The sequence below is a fragment of the Phyllobates terribilis genome, unplaced genomic scaffold (genome assembly GCF_046119375.1).
Source record: "Phyllobates terribilis strain yellow unplaced genomic scaffold, ASM4611937v1 Scaffold_3__8_contigs__length_932513732, whole genome shotgun sequence".
NCBI lineage: Eukaryota > Metazoa > Chordata > Amphibia > Anura > Dendrobatidae > Phyllobates > Phyllobates terribilis.
The window spans coordinates 129,672,651-129,690,998 of NW_027362763.1; the positions used below are offsets into that span (position 1 = coordinate 129,672,651).

Genomic DNA, 18,348 nt, shown 5'->3' on the forward strand with positions numbered 1-18,348 from the left:
TTTCTTGTATTTTTGCGCACTCTACATTTCCAATAACTGATTCAAATAGCTTTTTATTGAATATTACTTTTCTTGGAAATGTAAATGCTTTAGGGTCATCAAACTAATTACCGTACATTGCTATGTAGGATAGTAACAGATGTTCAGACTTGCCTTTCTGTCCACAAAGAGGTATTTTTTCTATTTTGAGATCACCTTTCAATTTTTATGTAAATGACTCGTGCATCGGGGCTGGCGCGGCGTCCCTCTACGGGGCTGGCGCGGCGTCCCTCTACGGCAGGGTTCCCCAACTCCAGTCCTCAAGGCCCACCAACAGGTCATGTTTTCAGGATTTCCTTAGTATTGCACAGGTGATAATTCCATCATCAGCACAGGCAATAGTTACATCACCTGTGCAATACTAAGGAAATCCTGAAAACATGACCTGTTGGTGGGCCTTGAGGACTGGAGTTGGGGAACCCTGCTCTACGGGGCTGGCGCAGCATCCCTTTACGTGGCTGGCGCGGCGTTCTTTTTTGGGGCTTTCTAGATTGATTGATTGAGCAATACATCATGGTGGTGAGGAATAGTTCAGTGTATTGATGCAGCAGCTGGGAATCTGCCCTCCATTTGTGCACTAGCAGCCTCATTAACATAAAGATTTAAAATAGATTTTTATCACGCTTATATAGCGCCATCGTATTCCCCAGCGCTTAGACATAATCATTACTGTCTCCAATGGGAATCGCAATCTAAATTCCCTATCAATATGTCTTTGGAGTGTGGAAAAGAACCGAAGGAAACCCATACCGACTCCTTGCAGATGTTGTCCTTGGTGAGATTTTCTCACCTAGGAAAGTATGTGTGTTTTCGTCTTTTATTGCTTTACTCGGAAATCCATATTTATTGACCCTAATACCCCTTACAGGTTCCCTGTATAGAAAACCTCCAGCAGAAGGAAGAAAAATTTGCCACTTTTTTTTTCTACTCCTAGTGGCCACTTGCCTTCTAGACGTGTTTTTGGAAGTTTCAAAGGAGGCTTATATAGGTAACATATATATATATTCTTGTACCGTATTAGCCTGTAGATAGAAAAATATTTTTAGTTTTGAGAGTCCTCAGTGGTTGATAGCTTTTAATGGCTAACTGAAAAGATGGTAACAAATTGCAAGCTTTCGAGACTACTCAGGTCTCTTCATCCGGCATAGTATACCACAAAATCTGAAGAGTCACATATTTATACACAATGGGACACAGAAATAATGCAATAGATAAGACAGGTGATGAAAAGCAGAGTTGTTATGGAAGAATGGAAGAGATAAACAGTTCTGGCTATAAATATTTTAGCAGTTAATAGATAAGGAGTGTGAAGGTTTTATTGTCCTGTGACCAGGTCCAGTGTTATGATGGCCTCACAAGTCTGAGGGGCACATTCCTTAGTTGATGTAGAATGACATAAATGCATGTGACACATTCATTCCTGATCTGAAAGTGTTAAAGGTCATCATCAGTTTATGTTCTGAGATTCTTCTTTCTCTTTGAGATTTGAAGTTACCTTTTAATACCAGTAATTTCATGTTTTTGATGTTGTGATCAGGGGAACAAAAATGTTTGGCTACAGGCAGATCTATTCTTTTTTCTTTTATTGTGTGGCAATGATGATTCATCCTTGTCCTAAATTTTTGCCCTGTCTCCTCTACATAAAGACCCCCAGCTGGACATTGGTGCATATAATTAAGTACACTACATTAGATGTGATACAGCTGAACGTACCTGGGATATTATAGTCCTGATGTGTATTGGGAATCTTTATCTTGTCCGTGGTCATTATATATGGACTGGTTTTACATTTTTTCTGGTTGCAAGGAAAGGTACCTGTAGCTGGAGGAGATGACAGGGAGCTTCTGACAATGATGCTTCTTAGATTTGGGGGCTGCCTGAAACCCAGAAGTGGGGAGGAGGCTTATAAAGTGGTTAAAATGCATCATGAATTTGTTGATGTCATGGAGTTTTTTCATTGGCCATGGTTTTGTTATTTCTGATCTCTGATAGAAGCAGCGAGTCAAGTCAACCCCCTTTAAGTTTGGGTGCAAGTTTTACTGAAAAGCAGCTCTCCAGGCCTCTCAGCTTGAATGACCACAAGGCTGGTTTCACACATTCTGACATTTACGGTCCAAGTATGGAATGGATGGACCGCCTGCAGATTTCCTGACCCAAACTCCACAACCCCATATATACCGTTGAGCCTGTAGACCCGCCTCGCTACCATTGTGGACAATCCCGCACTGTACTTGGAATGTGAATATCTGACTCTTGAAACTGGCCAAAGGGGTGGGTAGTAGGAGCAGACACAGACAGAAGAAGGCCTCTGTTCACGAACAGTATATGGGTCCTTCGTAGTCCAATGGCTCATCATAATGCACAATTCCAACTGTTTTGGAGCTGGATGTAGCTTCCTTGCTTTTTAAGCCCCTGTGTGGCTGCCCACTCTTCTCCAATGGTATGTCCACCCCTGGGTGGCAGTACAACACCAGATCTTTGGTCTCTACACTCAATCGTTGGTGGTCATGGAGGTCGGAGCTCCAAGATATCACAAAGTGAAGACTTCTCCTAGCACTATTCCACCATTTTATGGGAGTATTAGGGGCTAACTGGGGTCTTTTTGACCTTCATTATGGACGGGTCTGATATTGATTGGTTTGCTCAAACATTCATAAATACTTCTCAGGCTAAGATGGAGCGTTATAGTCACCATTAGGCCCCCTATGTCAGGGCCGCCTGTCATGAGTGTTTTTGCTGTATAAAACCAGATTCATATAATGGTTCCTGCACAATTGCCATAGTTTGGTTTGTTGGGCTCCAAAAAAAACCTCTTCCTCCACTACAGACCCACAAGTGGGTGGTGCCATAAATTGAAAATTCTTCTTGTTTGTGCATTTTTAGGCTCCTGCTAGTTGGCGGCAGCGAGACAAATGAAGATGGAGCATCGGAGGCGACGCAGTGTGGGCTCACATCCTGGAGAGTGCTTTCCGGCTCCCCTCATTACAAGCAGGTCACTAATTACAAGGACGACGTGGGCACGGTAAGTAATGAGAAAAAGCCTCGCGCGCATTTTGGTATTCATTTGCAGTCCTTAATTATTTATCAGAGCATCTTTAATGCCCTTAGTTACATTTTTAACAGTTTAACGTGTTTACAGTAAATTAAAAAATCATCAATGTGCGGATAATGATCTCCTGTGCTGAGACTGCATCTTTCATCTGTACGGCTTCCTCAACACGGAAGGCCGTACAGGCGGAAATATCACCCCTTTCCAATGCACTATTCATTATCCTTTATAAACCCGATCGTTTATTTGTGAGGTTCCACAGACCAGTCTATTAATTTCCTATAAAAATGTATTCCTAAATACTCTTTTACTAGGAGTTTCCCTTGTTGTAGGGGGAGGTCCACTTATTGATTGCTTGTTGAGGGAGTTACTCATTGTTGCTGCTCGTTGACTAATTTTCCCCATTGCCCGGGTGATTTTAATTTAAGGGACCAATTTGAGTGGTTAAAATGTGTATACTGTGCTATAGAACATGGCGCTTCTGTTGGAGAGGAAGGGGAGGCTCCTTGTTGGGTAAGGGGGGGGCAGAGGAGAGGAAGAGGAGGCTCCTTGTTGGGCAGGAGTGCGGAGCAGAGGAAGAGAAGGCTCCTTGTTGGGGGGGGGGGGGCTTATAAGAGGAAGGGGAGGCTCCTTGTTGGGTGGGGAGGCGGAGAAGAGGAAGGGGAGGCCCCTTGTTGGGGGGGAGGCGGAGAAGAGGAAGGGGAGGCTCCTTGTTGGGGGGGGGGAGGCGGAGAAGAGGAAGGGGAGGCTCCTTGTTGGGGGCAAGGCGGAGAAGAGGAAGGGGAGGCTCCTTGTTGGGGGGGAGGCGGAGAAGAGGAAGGGGAGGCTCCTTGTTGGGGGGGAGGCGGAGAAGAGGAAGGGGAGGCTCCTTCTTGCAGGGGGGAGGCGGAGCGGGATTTGTGTCTGTGTAGCGGGTAGCCCCTTGCTGTTGAGGAGCAAGCCCGCTTGCTGATTGCTTGTTGAGGGAGTTATTCATTGTTGCAGCTCATTGACTAATGCCCCCTCGTTGTCCAGGTGCCTATACCTGTAGCATGAAATGTACTATTTTCCCGAGACGCCCCCTTTTATTGACAGAGGCCCCATTTTGCTGTTGAGGGACTGATGAAGTGCTGCTGTGCTGAGAGTCCTCACCAGTATGGCTTCGTAGACTTTGGCCGGCTTTCTGCCTTGATAATGGTAACATGGCTGTGCAGGAGACGACCTCTGTAACTGGCAGCAGTATAAACACAATTCTTAGTCCCTTTCTGGTTGCTTCTTTCAATTCAATTAAAGTAATGCCGAGATAAACAAAGGGATTTCCATGAGCTTCTGATGTACCTGTAATGCACAACCTCTGCAAATTACATTGTAATATTGCCTGAAGGGGCTTAATAGGTGTCCTGGGAAATGTAATGACCCCAGGGCTTTATTTATCCCTGTCTTTTGTCATATTTGCCTACATTGCGTGAATTTTCATTTGCAAAAAAAAAAAGATGATTTTTGCCTCTAATTTCAGTTGTCACCGTAACGCATGACTTGATCTCGTTTTACAGGCGCTGAAGGGAAAAGGATTGTGGCGGATTATTAAGTTGCGATTATCTAACAGACATGGAACCGAACAGGTAATGGGGGATTTACTTCATTAATTTAGCTCCAGCATGTGGAACACAATATTATTGAGAATCATCGGTGTACAGAAGGAAAGGACGGGCAGAGCGGCTTACCAAGGCGGCTACACGGCAGAAGTTCATATTAATAATCTGCTGTGGCTTCTTTTATTTGTCTAGCAGGAAAAAAAGCAGAAATTGTATTTATTGTGTTATAATGGGGTTTTAAGTGTGTAAATACTGATATCGGGACACTATTTTCATTGCTCAAGTATTGGAATGGCTGCCGGTTCTGCGCAGTCGGTGGCTTTGTACTGCTGATGGCTGGCAATGTGATGCCAAGCATTAGAAGGTTTTCATCTTTTTTCAAGCAAGAATAGTCTAGTGCACCGTGATTCCTGCTCTTCATTCCTTAGTTAGTACGTAAACAGAAGTAGCAGCAGTATAGAAGAAATATATGATTGTACTGAGCTGTGTGGATGTGAATACAGCTCTGAAGAGAGGTAAAAGATTTGTTAGAAAACTCATCGTGTTCTTTCCGTCTCCCACTACTTGTTTTCTCGCTCCTTCTCCCCTGCCTCTCTCCATAGAGTATAATAGGCGATGTAACCTGACCCCTCAATCTGCCGGTAGTCCGCCTAGAGGAGTTTTTCTTCTCAGATTGCGGGGAGGGGGTGGGATGAGTAGTGGCTCGTTAATGGAGAAAGAAGCAGATTTTTTTTAAGATTTATATCCATGTTTCTTATATTCACTTAGACGATTTATGCAAAGTTTGCTTAAAGAAGAGTTCCCATTGAAGAGACTAGTAGTGTGCATGTCTTCTAGTTGAAGTATCATCACTTCTGGGTTGTCTGCCAAGTTGATAACTTCTTCCCCTTTGTTATGGTTCACCTAATGCAGACTACAAATCCCATGGATCCTCTGGCACTTTTTTTTTGATAGGGGTAGATTCCCATTACATTGGATTTACCCTGCTCTGAGCCCTAGCTAAAGCCAGCAGTTATAGATCAATGTGTTCAATTTATTATATTTATTCACAGCAGAGTTGTGTGTGATGCGCTTCATCCTCATTCATCTGCCTTCTGCTTGTGATAGGTAGAGGCTCCCATAGAAGTGGACAAAACAGGGTTACGCATATCTAATGGAGCAGTAGTGTAATGTGTGACCCCGCTGAATATTATTTGTTTTGCGGGGTAGGGTCAATCAATGTGTGAACCCGCTCCATGCACTTCTTTAGAAGCAGTGGTGTAATGTATGACCCCGCTCAATACACTTCTATGGGAGCAGTGGTGTAATGTGTGACCCCGCTCAGTCCACTTCTATGGGAGCAGTGGTGTAATGTGTGACCTTCGCTCCTCCACTTATATGGGAGCAGTGGTGTAATGTGTGACCTTCGCTCCCTGTACTTCAATGGGTGCAGTGGTGTAATGTGTGACCTCCGCTCCGTCTATTTCTATGTGTTCAGTGGTGTAATGTGTGACCTCTGCTCCTCCCACTTCTATGGGTGCCGTGGTGTAATGCGTAAATCCCACTCTGTCCACTTCTATGGGATCAGTGGTGTAATGTGTGATCCTGCTCCTTCCAATTCTATGGGAGCCGTGGTGTAATGTGTGACTCCACTCCATCCACTTCTATGGGAGCAGCGGTGTAATGTGTGACCTTCACTCCTCCACTTCTATGGGAGCAGTGGTGTAATGTGTGACCTTCGCTCCGTCCACTTCTATGGGAGCAGTGGTGTAATGTGTGACCTTCGCTCCGTCCACTTCTATGGGAGCAGTGGTGTAATGTGTGACCTTCGCTCCGTCCACTTCTATGGGAGCAGTGGTGTAATGTGTGACCTTCGCTCCGTCCACTTCTATGGGAGCAGTGGTGTAATGTGTGACCTCTTCTCCATCCACTTCTATGGGAGCAGTGGTGTAATGTGTGACCTCTTCTCCGTCCACTTCTATGGGAGCAGTGGTGTATTCTGCCGTAGTCCAGGGAATCCAACGTAGTTCACAAATGGAAACCTGAAAAGCATAAAAAGAGAAATAAAGACAAGACACTTTCCCTCGTTCACCAATTTATTAGAAAACAAAAAGTTCCCTTGCAGGTCCGCAGTAGTCCATGGCGCTCCAACGACGATCCACGAACCAGACGTCCAAAGGCTATGGAGCCTCGTTCAGAGAACAATTCTCCATAGGCTGTAGCAGCAGCCACTCCGGGTCCCGCCGCTCTCCACGAGACTCGGCTGCTGTGATGAGCAGTAACGTTAGTAAGTACACCAATCATCAGAGTGGCCAAGTCACACTTCCCTCTGTATAATGGGCCCCACAGTATAATGGGCCCCACTTAGGGCTCCACAGTATAATGGGCCCCACATAGTGCTCCACACAGTATAATGGGCCCCACATAGTGCTCCACACAGTATAATGGGCCCCACATAGTGCCCAACAGTATAATGGGCCCCACCTAGTGCCCAACAGTATAAAGTAGTGGCAGGGGGACAGTATAGCCCACAGCATGCACTACATGCTACACAAAGTTGGCTCCGATTTCGCCCAGGTCACAGCAGGAGGCACCACAATAAAAAAAGATGTGCTCAAACGGCGACCACAGACTCTTGTGTACAGGGGATGTCGTATTTGTGGTGTGTAATTTTCGTTACACTGCTGCAAATGGCATCCCCCATGGCTGCAGAAAATAATTAAAAAATACTTATTAAAACAGTGAGTTTAGTTTTGTATTAAAAGTAATTGATTATATAATCAATAGTTGCTAATGCAAAAATAAAAATCGCGGCACCTTCCCTTTAAATGTTTGGCCACACCATGATGCACCAATCTCCTGTGCTTGGTTTGAACAGTCATTCTGTGCGGACAGTCCCTTTAATTGGATTTCCCCCACCGAATACATTTAAGGCATCTTGATATTTTATAAATATCTAATCTATAGGGTTCCGACCTGGTGTGCAGCTGATTGATGAAACTAAGGGGTTACATAGCTCTACTGAGTCCCTTAACACTTTCATTAAAGTAATTAGCTTGACCCTCCTGCATCGAAAAGTTATGGTATGTCCTATTGACCTTACTCTGCCCAAGAACTTCTGCCTCTGCTAATATTAGTCCAGTTTTGGACCATCAAACTTTGGACCTTTACTGAAGGCTATATGGTTAGTGTGGCATTTTTGTGAAGGCATCAAATTTGTAGGCTTGCTGCTTATGTGGCCACATATTGGGTGAACTATCTATTCGGCAAGAGGAGAGCTCAACAGTTTGTTACAGTCAAAACTTGGTCTCTCCCCTCATTAATTTGAAGAAAGAGAGGGCGCTAGTTAGCATTTAATTGAATTCTCGGTCATTTCAGGTCATTCAAGGGGTTGTCCAGCCTTGGGGCTCAAGGTTGCAGTTACTGTATGTGACTGCAGACTTGTGAATTATTACAGTGCGAACTGTCAGGATTCTCCGGTGCTGGAAGCGGGCTGTCATGTGAATGCAAGAATGAGATTTGCGCACTTCTGGCTACATTGCGACTAGACGTTCCCGATTTCGCTCAACTCACTTGTATTGAGTGCCGTCATGTGCCGACTATGTGTACATGACCTCATGTATGCACATTCCACCAGACAATCCTGACAGTTTGCACTGTGCACTATATGATTCACAAGTCTGCAGTCACATAGTGACTGCAGATTTGAGTACCAAGCCTGGAGAACCCCTTTAAGCCATAATCCAGTATCAATGAGACTTTTGAAAATGGATAAATTCCTAAAAAATCTATTTTGGCTGGTTATTGAGAGAGACAATTATGCAGGAGGTACAAGACATTTTCCGAGAGGAGTGATCATTAGAGTGACTGATGCAAGGTCTGTGGTTGGGCCTTTATCCAGTGGACGGTTGATCAAGGGTTAAATTCTGCTTTATTGACTCTGAAACACTTAGCCGGTATCTCCTCCTTAAATGGGCCGTATAATTGTGGCCTTCTGTGGAGGATATCTAGTAAAACATCACACAAGCGTAGCCGCTAACTGCTATTCATTGCAATATGTGCATTTTATTTTCCGCCTCTGTTGTCAGTAAGCGGTGCTAATTTTAACAATCGGGTAAAACAGATGCATCTCCCTCGAGATCCGAGTCCGAGCTCGTCCTGTGAGATGTGTTGGAGGCAGCAATGTTATCCTCGTCCCGCTCGGAGGCATTTCTTATTAAATTACTAATGCCTTTGAATTTACGTAGTAGCCGGATTCGTGGCCTCCGGGGACGTCCCATAAACAGATGCTTCGCCTGGTTTATAGCCAGGACAAGCTGCACATGTATATACAGTACTGTCTGTGTGTGTACGCTAATGGCATCATGAAAAGAAATGGAACTGAACATGCATTTGTGCAGCCAAAGATGACATTGAATCTGAAAATGGTAATGTTAGTAGAAAAGTCTATTTTTCTAAAACTTGCCTGCAATACAAATGGCTGTTATCAGATATTAACTCACAAAGGGAGACAAGGCACATCCCCAGTGAAAGCTGTCTGATGACTGAAAGCTGTCTGATGACACCCACTTGGACCTAACTCATTAGGTGCCAATATTTTGACTGATAATTAGTGATGAGCGAGTATGTTTTGTTAACCCTTTCGCCGAGTATACTCGGGCGAGCACCGAGTATTTACAGCGTGCTCAGGCTTTAAGTTTTCGTCGCTCCGTGAACCTGATTTTCGACTGTTCGGCAGATTTAATACATGTGAGGAATGCTGGAAAAACAGCGAAAGGGTTAACAAAACATACTCGCTTATCACTACTGATAATCTCTGTGCAAACGTAAGGCAAAATTAAAAAAAACAAAAAGCGATTCATTACACTTTGTAGCCACTATTACATCATGTGCCCAACTCAACATGAAAAATTTGGTAAAAGGTCTTCATGAAACACTTAAAGCTTTCCAAAAATAGCAAGTGTTAAATTAGAAAGCATTGAGCTCCTCTTTTAAACAGAAAGGATGCAAAATGTGCAGAAAACATCCAGGTTTTGTTTTTTAAGGGTTTCCATCACAAAACAATTCTACCGCTTTCTTTATTGGTTAAAGGGAACCTGTCACATGATTCATGCTGCCCAAAACTTCAGGCAGCATGAGTCAGAGCATAGCTACACGATTGCAGCCAGGTAATTTTTTCTCTGAAATGCCCCAGCATTTCAGAGACTGTATAGTTAAAGGGAATGTGTCACCCCCCTGGGCGATATCAGACCTCTACTATGGCCATACAGGCAATAGTAAAGTAAATCTATACTTACCTGTATGGCCCATAGTAGAGGTCTGATTGCAGAGAAATCTGGTTTTATAAAGTTTGTTTTCCAGGTGCTTGGCTTCCGGGGGACGCCAAGCACACCCCTCCTATCTGCTTACTATTCCCCTAAATCGCCGCCTCTGTGCTAAATTACCATATTCCCCCCTCCCCTGCACTTCACAGTGCCCTGTGTCGTGCCCTGTGTCGTGCCCTGTGTCGTGCCCTGTGTCGTGCCCTGCCTTCCCTCCCGCGCATGTTTAAAGCGCCGCTCCTATGGAGCGCTCTTTGTTTCCCTCCGGCCCCGTTTGGCTGTGTACTGCCAGCGGAGCCGTAGTCTCAGTGACTCATTGTCGCTTGCGCAATACAAGGCTGTGGCAGAGTACGCAGCGAAACGGGGCTGGAGGCATGCTTTGCGCATGCTCGGGAGGGAAGGCAGAGCAGGGCACATCACAGGGCCCTGTGACGTGTAGGTGAGGGGGGGAATATGGTAATTTAGCACAGAGGCAGCGATTTAGGGGAATAGTAAGCAGATAGGAGGGGTTTGCTCCCGGACGCCAAGCCTATGGAAGACAGTTTATAAAACCAGATTTCTCTGCAATCCGACCTCTGCTATGGGCCATACAGGTAAGTATAGATTTACTTTTCTATCACCTGTATGACCATAGTAGAGGTCTGATATCACCCAGGGGGTGACAGATTCCCTTTAAAAAATGCGGCCGGGGACCATAGCTGAAGACTAGTGTTGAGCGAGTATGTTCTGTCCGAGTATGCTTGGGCCGAGCTCCGAGTATTTACAGCTGCTCGGTGATATGGTTGAATCGCTCCCGTGTGCATGATTTGCTACTGTTTGACAGTTTTATTACATGGGAGGAATGTCTATTTCTTACACATTCCTCACATGTAATAAAGCTGTCAAACAGTCGCAAATCATGCACACGGGAGCGATTCAACCATATCACTGAGCAGCTGTAAATACTCGGAGCTCGGCCGAGCATACTCGGCGAACGGGTTAATAGAACATACTCGCTCAACACTAGTGAAGACTGATAAAGACCTGTCAATCATCTGCAGCAGTACTGGGAGAAGCTGGCTGGGGTAGCGCCAAATCAGCCTGGTCTCCGAGATCTTTCAAGTGTATTTTTTTTTTTGTACTGCAGAGAGAAACATCAATTGTGCCGCCAGGATCTGATTCATTCTGCCTGTGGCGTGGGCAACATGAATCGGGTGAGTGGTTTCCTTGATGATTTTTTAAAAAAAAATGTCTGTAAAGCTTAGGTGGGAAAAAAAACAAATACCCCCCCCCAAAAAAAAAAAATCGCTTGTAGAAAAAAGCGTTCTGTAAATGACCGAAAAACACTAAATCCCCCCGCCCCCCAACAAAAAGCGCATCTGCTTTGCAAAATTTCCGAGAATAGTATTGTTACCTGAAGCGTCTTCTGCTCAAAAATAAAAACTTTAAACCTCCAGAAAGAGACAGTGTGAACATACCCTAAAGGAGCTGCAGCACTTTGGCTAGTGCTATGGCTCACTCTTTCTTAGGATAGAGAGGGTCCCCGACAATCAGACCCCTCACAATCAGTTAGTAATGTCATTTCTGATTTGGTATAAACTCCTTAAGAAAGAACAGCAGTGATTATTTTTTTCCTTTGGGGAGTTAGAAGGGGCAAATATTTCTAAATATACTGCATTAAAGTAGAAAGACTGGAGTGAAAATGGCACAATAGGGTCATGTATGGTTTTTCTTAAAGAAGAAGTGTCTTATACTTCAAAACACGTTGAGACTAAAACCACATGTCTATTTAACCTACTGAAATAGGTCCTTCAATAATCAGCAGCGCAAAAAAAGTTCACACATTTTTCCTGGTCTTTAAGTATGCTGCATAGGTCACCTAGAAATTGAGGTTCAACTAGATCAAATGTAAGAAATTTTGAAATATATCTTGGAGAAATAGAAGGATAGAAAGCTCAGACTGGGAGGGATCAGGTATCAGCTGCCTATTAAAGTCTATGGAGAGAGCAGGGAAGAGGAGAAGTAGAATGAGAAAAAGGAGAGAGAGCCATAGGCACCCACAGACCCATTCTGCTGCTTTCTGGTAAGTGTTTTATCTTCTCCTAGATCTGATTTCACAGCTACTTTGATCAGTACTGCTGTATAATATCCTCCATGCAGTCGATACTTACATAGAGAGTAAGCATCCTTCACGTCTGTGTGCCAACCAGAGAATTCCTGTGTAGGTGTCAAGTTGAGAGACCTGGTGGTAAAAACATCTAATGTGTATGGTGGTATTTAGGCTCAAACTCTTGGACATATAACTTTATTATTTTTAACAGCCTTCAGCTCGATCTCGAGCCATGGCGACTTGATGGATGAATGCTCTGTAGGAAGATCTTATGCCAATCCTAGATAGGTCCAACTGGGTCTCCTTCGCCGTTATCTTGATTGTATCAAGCCATCGGGTTGCTGGTCTTCCTCCTCTTCTTGTTCCTTCTTTTCTTCCGACTATGATGTCCTTTTCCACTGATTGCCTTCTTCTTATGATGTGTCCAAAGTAGGCAAGTCGTAGCTTGGTGATACTTGCTTCGAGGGACATGTCTGGCTTGATTTGTTCCAAAATATTCTAACAGCAGGTGAAATATTCCAGTATTCTGGCCAAGGTTTGATGTTTTTTCTAGACCTCGACAGAAGGATTTTATGTAGTAGAGACTAGAATATTAAGTCGCATAGGATTATTATAGGGGTGTCATAGATTTCCATGGGTTGCATCTGAAAGGGCAGATTAGGTCAATTAAAGCAATGGAGCTTAGCCACAATTTCACACACAACCTGTTGACATGTGGTTTTTGGGATAAAAGAACCATATATTTCAGACCACTTTAACACATAGTTGTCAGTTTTTTTTTTCCCTACGACCAATACATTCTAGAAATGTGGAGGCTTCCCTTACAACGCTGGTGCTTTCTGTTACACTTTATGCTCTTCAGTCCTCCGGTGCTGCATACAGAGAACAACCCGATGTTGAACTTCACTCGTACATGTTATATTTTTTATACCCATTTTTACATCAGCTTTTTGAGCTTTATAGAATAACTTTGCATTAAGGATCTGTGTGTTTGTGAGTCTAGAGGTGAAGAATTCCTGTAGATAAAGAATAGGCTGAATGTCGTATCATCAAAAAGGCGAATTACATAAGGTGCCGGTTATAGAGCAAACTTGTGCATGTTCCGGTAATGGTTATCTAACATTTATACCAATATACGCACCTGTGTCCTTGGTATAAGTAGAAAACTAATGATTACAGGCTTTTTGTGCTGCGAAGGTGTCATCTGGTCTGAAAAACTCATGTTTCTACATCTGTTGGGTAATTATCAGTTAGTTGAGGAGGACTACCTTATGAGCAGTTTTAAAGAATGTGTCTCTTCCTGGAGAACCCGACTCATTTGTGAATTTTACAAACGACCAATAGGTTTCAATAAGAACTGTGTAATACCTATTTTTTCCAGCGGAGGCACTGCAGGGATTTAAAACATTTACAACTAGGTTCTCCACAAATTAGGGCTGCTTTCTGGTTTAGCAGGTCTCCTCCCTCTGGTCGGCTTATGATCAACGTACGAAAGTAAGGATAGCCATTTTCATATTTTGATAGTGTTTGTTTTTTTTTGTCTGTGTGAGAGAATTGCAATTTTGGGACATTTCTGTGTTGCAATTTTGGGAAATGTTGTTTTTATTTTCTTTCAGGATGGTATTTATAAGATGAGTCTTTCTCCCGATGGAAATCTTTTAGCAGCCGTTCATTACTCTGGAAAACTATCAGTTTGGGAAATTCCATCGTTAAGACTGCAAGGAAAGTGGTCTCAAAATGAACAGGTATAAACCTTTATCTTTGCACATGTCTATCTATCTCAAATCACCTCTCTATATTTCATCTATCCATATCATTGTTCCCTAGCTCATAGAATCCTAGAATGTTAGCGTTGGAGGGGACCTCCAGGGTCATCGTTTCCAACCCCCTGCTCAATGCAGGATTCACTAAACCATCTCAGACAGATGTCTGTCCAGCCTCTGTGTGAAGACTTCCATTGAAGGAGAACTCACCACCTCTCGTATAGAACTCCAATCCTCATGATCCACCAACAGGTCATGTTTTCAGGATTTACCTTAGCATTGTACAGGGGATTGAATGATCATCTGGGCAAAACTAAAGAAATCCTCAAGACCTGATCTGTTGGTGGCTCTTGAAGACTTGAGTTGGGGAGCAGTGATCTATACATCTTTCTCCATCTAGACAATTAGGGGAGCTCTTGTATCATACATTCGATTTCGATGAGCGAAAAATTCAAGTAAAAAATCTTTTACTGATATATAAATTGTGTAAGTCGTCGAGAAGAAAATGACGTGACATCCTTCAATGCAGACCAATATTGTCAACCAGATGAGGGCTGTAACCCGAAAAACTCTGGATATCAAAGCAAACACTTTTTTTATCCACTTTGCTTAAATTTCATCATGTAGACTGATGTGCATGGCCTCCACGTGCCTGGATATAGTCTGGGCGTGCTCCCCATGAAACGGATGATGATGATGGTGATAATGTTGATGTTGTTGTTGTTGTTTAGGGCATTAGTGAGTTCCTGGTCTGTGGCTCTACATGGTAGCATCTGATGAACTCCTATAGTATTTACTAGAGATTACCAGTTGGATTCAGGTCTGTAGAACGTGAGGACCAGTCAATGGCATCAATCCTTTTGTCATCCAGTTACTGTCTACAGACTCTTAACGACATGCAGTCGGACATTGTTGTGCACCATAAGGAGCCCAAGGCGCAATGCACCAGTGTAAGGCCTGACAATGGCACTGTGAATTTCATCCTGGTACATAAGTCATGGTATCTTGGATATTACATAGAGGTTTGGGTGACCCATCAAGTATATGCCTGCTGAGACCATCACTGACCCATCACCAAGCTGGTAATGCTTGCTGATGTTGCAGGCAGCATAACTCACCACGGCGTTGCCACACTCTGTCATCTGACACCTGTGTTCACTGTGATCCTCCTCTCATTTGTGATGACAATGATGATCCATTGGTGGACCCTCCGATTTTTTTTTTTTTTTACATTTTTCTTTTGGTTAATGTCAATCAAGCTGCACCTTGGTGGGCTGAGAGCACAGGTCCCACTAAAGGACGTCGGGCCCTCATGCCATCCTCATGGAGTCTGTTTCTGACAGTTTGGTCAGGCACATGCACACCAGTATCCGCTGGAGGTCATTTTGTAGGGCTCTGGCACTGCTGCTCCTATATTTACACCAAGGAGCAGATTCTGACGCTGGGATGATGCTTTTTTTCTGGCCCTCTCCACTTCTCCTCACGTCCTGGTACCCGCTCCACTGTCTTGAGACTGATCTGGGAAACAAAGCCAATGTTCTTGTGATTGGACTTGTGTATGGATGTGCCATCCTGGAGACTACCTGTGCAACCTGCAGGTACAAGGACACAAGCTAAATCCAAAACTAGAGAAGGAACAGTCAGGAAGGAGAAAAGAATAGTTTGTGGTCACCACCTGCACCATTCCCATTTTTGGGGTGGGTTGGGTTGCCTTGCTGTTCCTCTCCAGGGCTCCTGTTGTCACTTTCATTCGCACCTTAGCCGATTCACAATTGTTTATTCTTCCTGACTGGACAGATTGATTGATCTAGACAGATTTTCACATCTGCAGTGCTGCCATTTTTGCTGTACGTATATGGAGGATACTGGTCGGTACACTGAGACTTGCACCCTTGTGCTTTATCAATTTTGTATAGTGCTGCTTTTTTGTGAGGTTATCTATTTATCTCTCTATGGATACATTCAGACGGCCATATAAATCGGAACGCAGTGCACGGACTGGCTGGCGGCTCTACTTACCCGAGCGTGACAGCTTCATGTATTTCTATGCAGTGGACACTCTTGGGTCGGGAGAGCCGCCGGCCAGTCCGTGCACTCCGTTCCGATCTCTCTCCTATTTATACAGACTTCTGACATCTATCTCTTATCTGTCTTTCCTCAATTTTTCATATTTATCTGACAAATCCACTACCTTCCCATCTCGCACACATCCCTCCCTTTTCCGTTTGCTATTATAGCTGCGCACTTCTGATTGTGAAGTCTTGATTTTTATCGGAATTTCTTTGTATATTTCTTTCTGCTATGGGTTCCTGAATTGATTACTTAGACTTTTTTTTTCTTACATGTTACATAAGTGAACTTTTTAGAACATTTTTTTATCCTCTTTGTACCTGACTTGACTGCTCATCATGTCTACATTATATCACCCATTCTCCCATAGTCCCAATGAAATAAATGACTTTGACGTGGAGTATTGCGTTGCGATAGAAGTGCTGGTGGAGTGTGGTGATCCACAATGTTATCTAATGGGTTTGGCACTGTGAGGGATCTTTTTCCGATAGTCTGTGCTTTTTAAAGGTATAAATTCCCCAGTCCAAATACGTACAGCATTATTGTGGCTACGCCACTTGCATAGCCGGCTTTATATTGGAGCCTCCGAGGTTTTCAAGTTTCATACAAACGTTCTTTTGCAAATATGAATGTTTAATAAATGCTACATCTATATCTGTCTACATAACATCTATATATATCTCAAGTTTATCTAGTACCCATCTCTCTGACGTGGTCATACATGTTTAGATAGTGGTCTGCCAAACTGTCTTTCGACTGGCCGCTATCTGTTCAATCCCCTCATTGTAAATTAGTTTTAGTAGCAAAACTTAAACTTTCTGCTGTTTGTTCTTGTTTGATTGGTTTATTGCATTGTAAATATCTCAACACAACTAATATAAGTGGTTTCTCGATACTCAACGACTACTGCATCTCAGAATTACTCAAACCACTCCATAGAATCCCTCTAAAGAGGACAAGTTCAGACACTGAGGTCTCAGTTTGCACCGTTAGGTACATACTAAACAGTGAAAGTCCCCATGCCCATATTCCAATATGTCACCTCTACTGACCCAAAAGCGCAACAAAAAAAATGCTCAACTTTGCTCAAAACCATCTAAAAAAAATTCAGACGTTTTAGAATACTGTTCTGTACAGCAATCAGACAAAACTTGCATTTTTTGGGCCTATGGAGCAGCGCAATGTCAGTAGGAGGAAGATTGAAGCATACCCTGAAAACAAAACCCTGCTTACAGTGAAGCAAGAAGGTGGCTTGGTGATACTGACAGTGAAGCATGGTGGTGGCTTTAATATGCCTACAGTGAAGTATGATGGTGGCTCAGTGATGCCTATATTGAAGCATGGTGGTGGCTTAGTGATCCTTACAGTAAAGCAAGAAGGTGGCTCGATGCCTGCAGTAAACCATGGTGGTGGTGGCTCGTTGATGCCTACAGTGAAGCATGGTGGTGACTTGGTAATACCTACAGTAAAACAGGGCATTGGTTCAGTAATGCCTACAGTGAAGCATGGCTGTGCACGGTGATGCCTATAGTGAAGCATGGTGGTGGCCTAGTGAAGCTCTGGGACTGCTTTGCTCCCTCTGGCACTGAAAATCTGCAGCTTGTGGAGAGCAGGATGGATTCATTTGTATCAAGGTATCTTAGGAGAAAACAGCATGCCTTCTTTGAAGAAGCAAAAGCTTGGCCATTGCCAATGATCCCTCTGAGTCCTCCAAGACTTGGTTTCAGAAGAAGTCCTGGAAGATTCTGGAGTGGCCATCAGTCGCCTGAGTTGAAGACCCCCATAGAAAATGTTTGATGGGATTTGAGAATGGCTGTTGCAGTACATAAACTCAAGAATATTAGTGACGTGTAGGCCATTAAATGGGCTGCCAGAAGCCGGTGTCTGACTATGCATCACGTTGGCAGCAGGTCTTAACAGCCAGAAGGACGCTTGTCATGAAGGGGCTGAATAATTGAGACTGCGTGGTCAGCAAAAATGGCATTTTGTGTTGAATTTAGAGAAACAACTTGATATATTAGTTGCGATGAGTCATTTACTTTGTTCTTGCTTGATTTGGCTTATTGCAGCCAGCGAAAAGTTTGCAAGGTTTTCTAACAATTTTACAAAGGGGAGTGAATAATTTTGTTGTAAACTCTAGTTAAATATCTCTCCATCCTTTCTCATTGACTTACTTGCACAAAGATAAATCAATTACTCAGGTAAAATGTTTAGCATAACTTTCTGCGAGGTTTTATATATTTATTTTTTTCATTAGAAATTATTACCACCTACTTCTTTTTGTCGTTTGTGAAGAAATTCGATTTTTTTCGTTATCTTAAATATTTATTTCTGAACGTGGCCCATTAATTCAGCAGCAGGGGATTTTTGTAAGGATGGCAACAGATCAGTAAATACTCGGCAGCACAATAAACTTTAAAGAGCTTGCAGCATAATTAGGAAGAAAACTAACAATACTATTTGA

The 18,348-nt window shown here is 43.4% G+C and overlaps 1 protein-coding gene across 2 annotated transcripts in view; it reads left to right on the top strand.

The window, feature by feature from the left end:
• NBAS (NBAS subunit of NRZ tethering complex) overlaps positions 1–18,348 on the top strand; it is a 760,680-nt gene that overhangs the window by 71,284 nt on the left and 671,048 nt on the right. For both annotated transcript variants that reach the window (XM_073674140.1, XM_073674141.1), the window contains exons 10-12: positions 2,923–3,061; positions 4,621–4,689; positions 13,668–13,796. In XM_073674140.1, the coding sequence (XP_073530241.1) occupies positions 2,923–3,061; positions 4,621–4,689; positions 13,668–13,796 (337 nt within the window). The remainder of the gene's footprint in view (positions 1–2,922; positions 3,062–4,620; positions 4,690–13,667; positions 13,797–18,348) is intronic.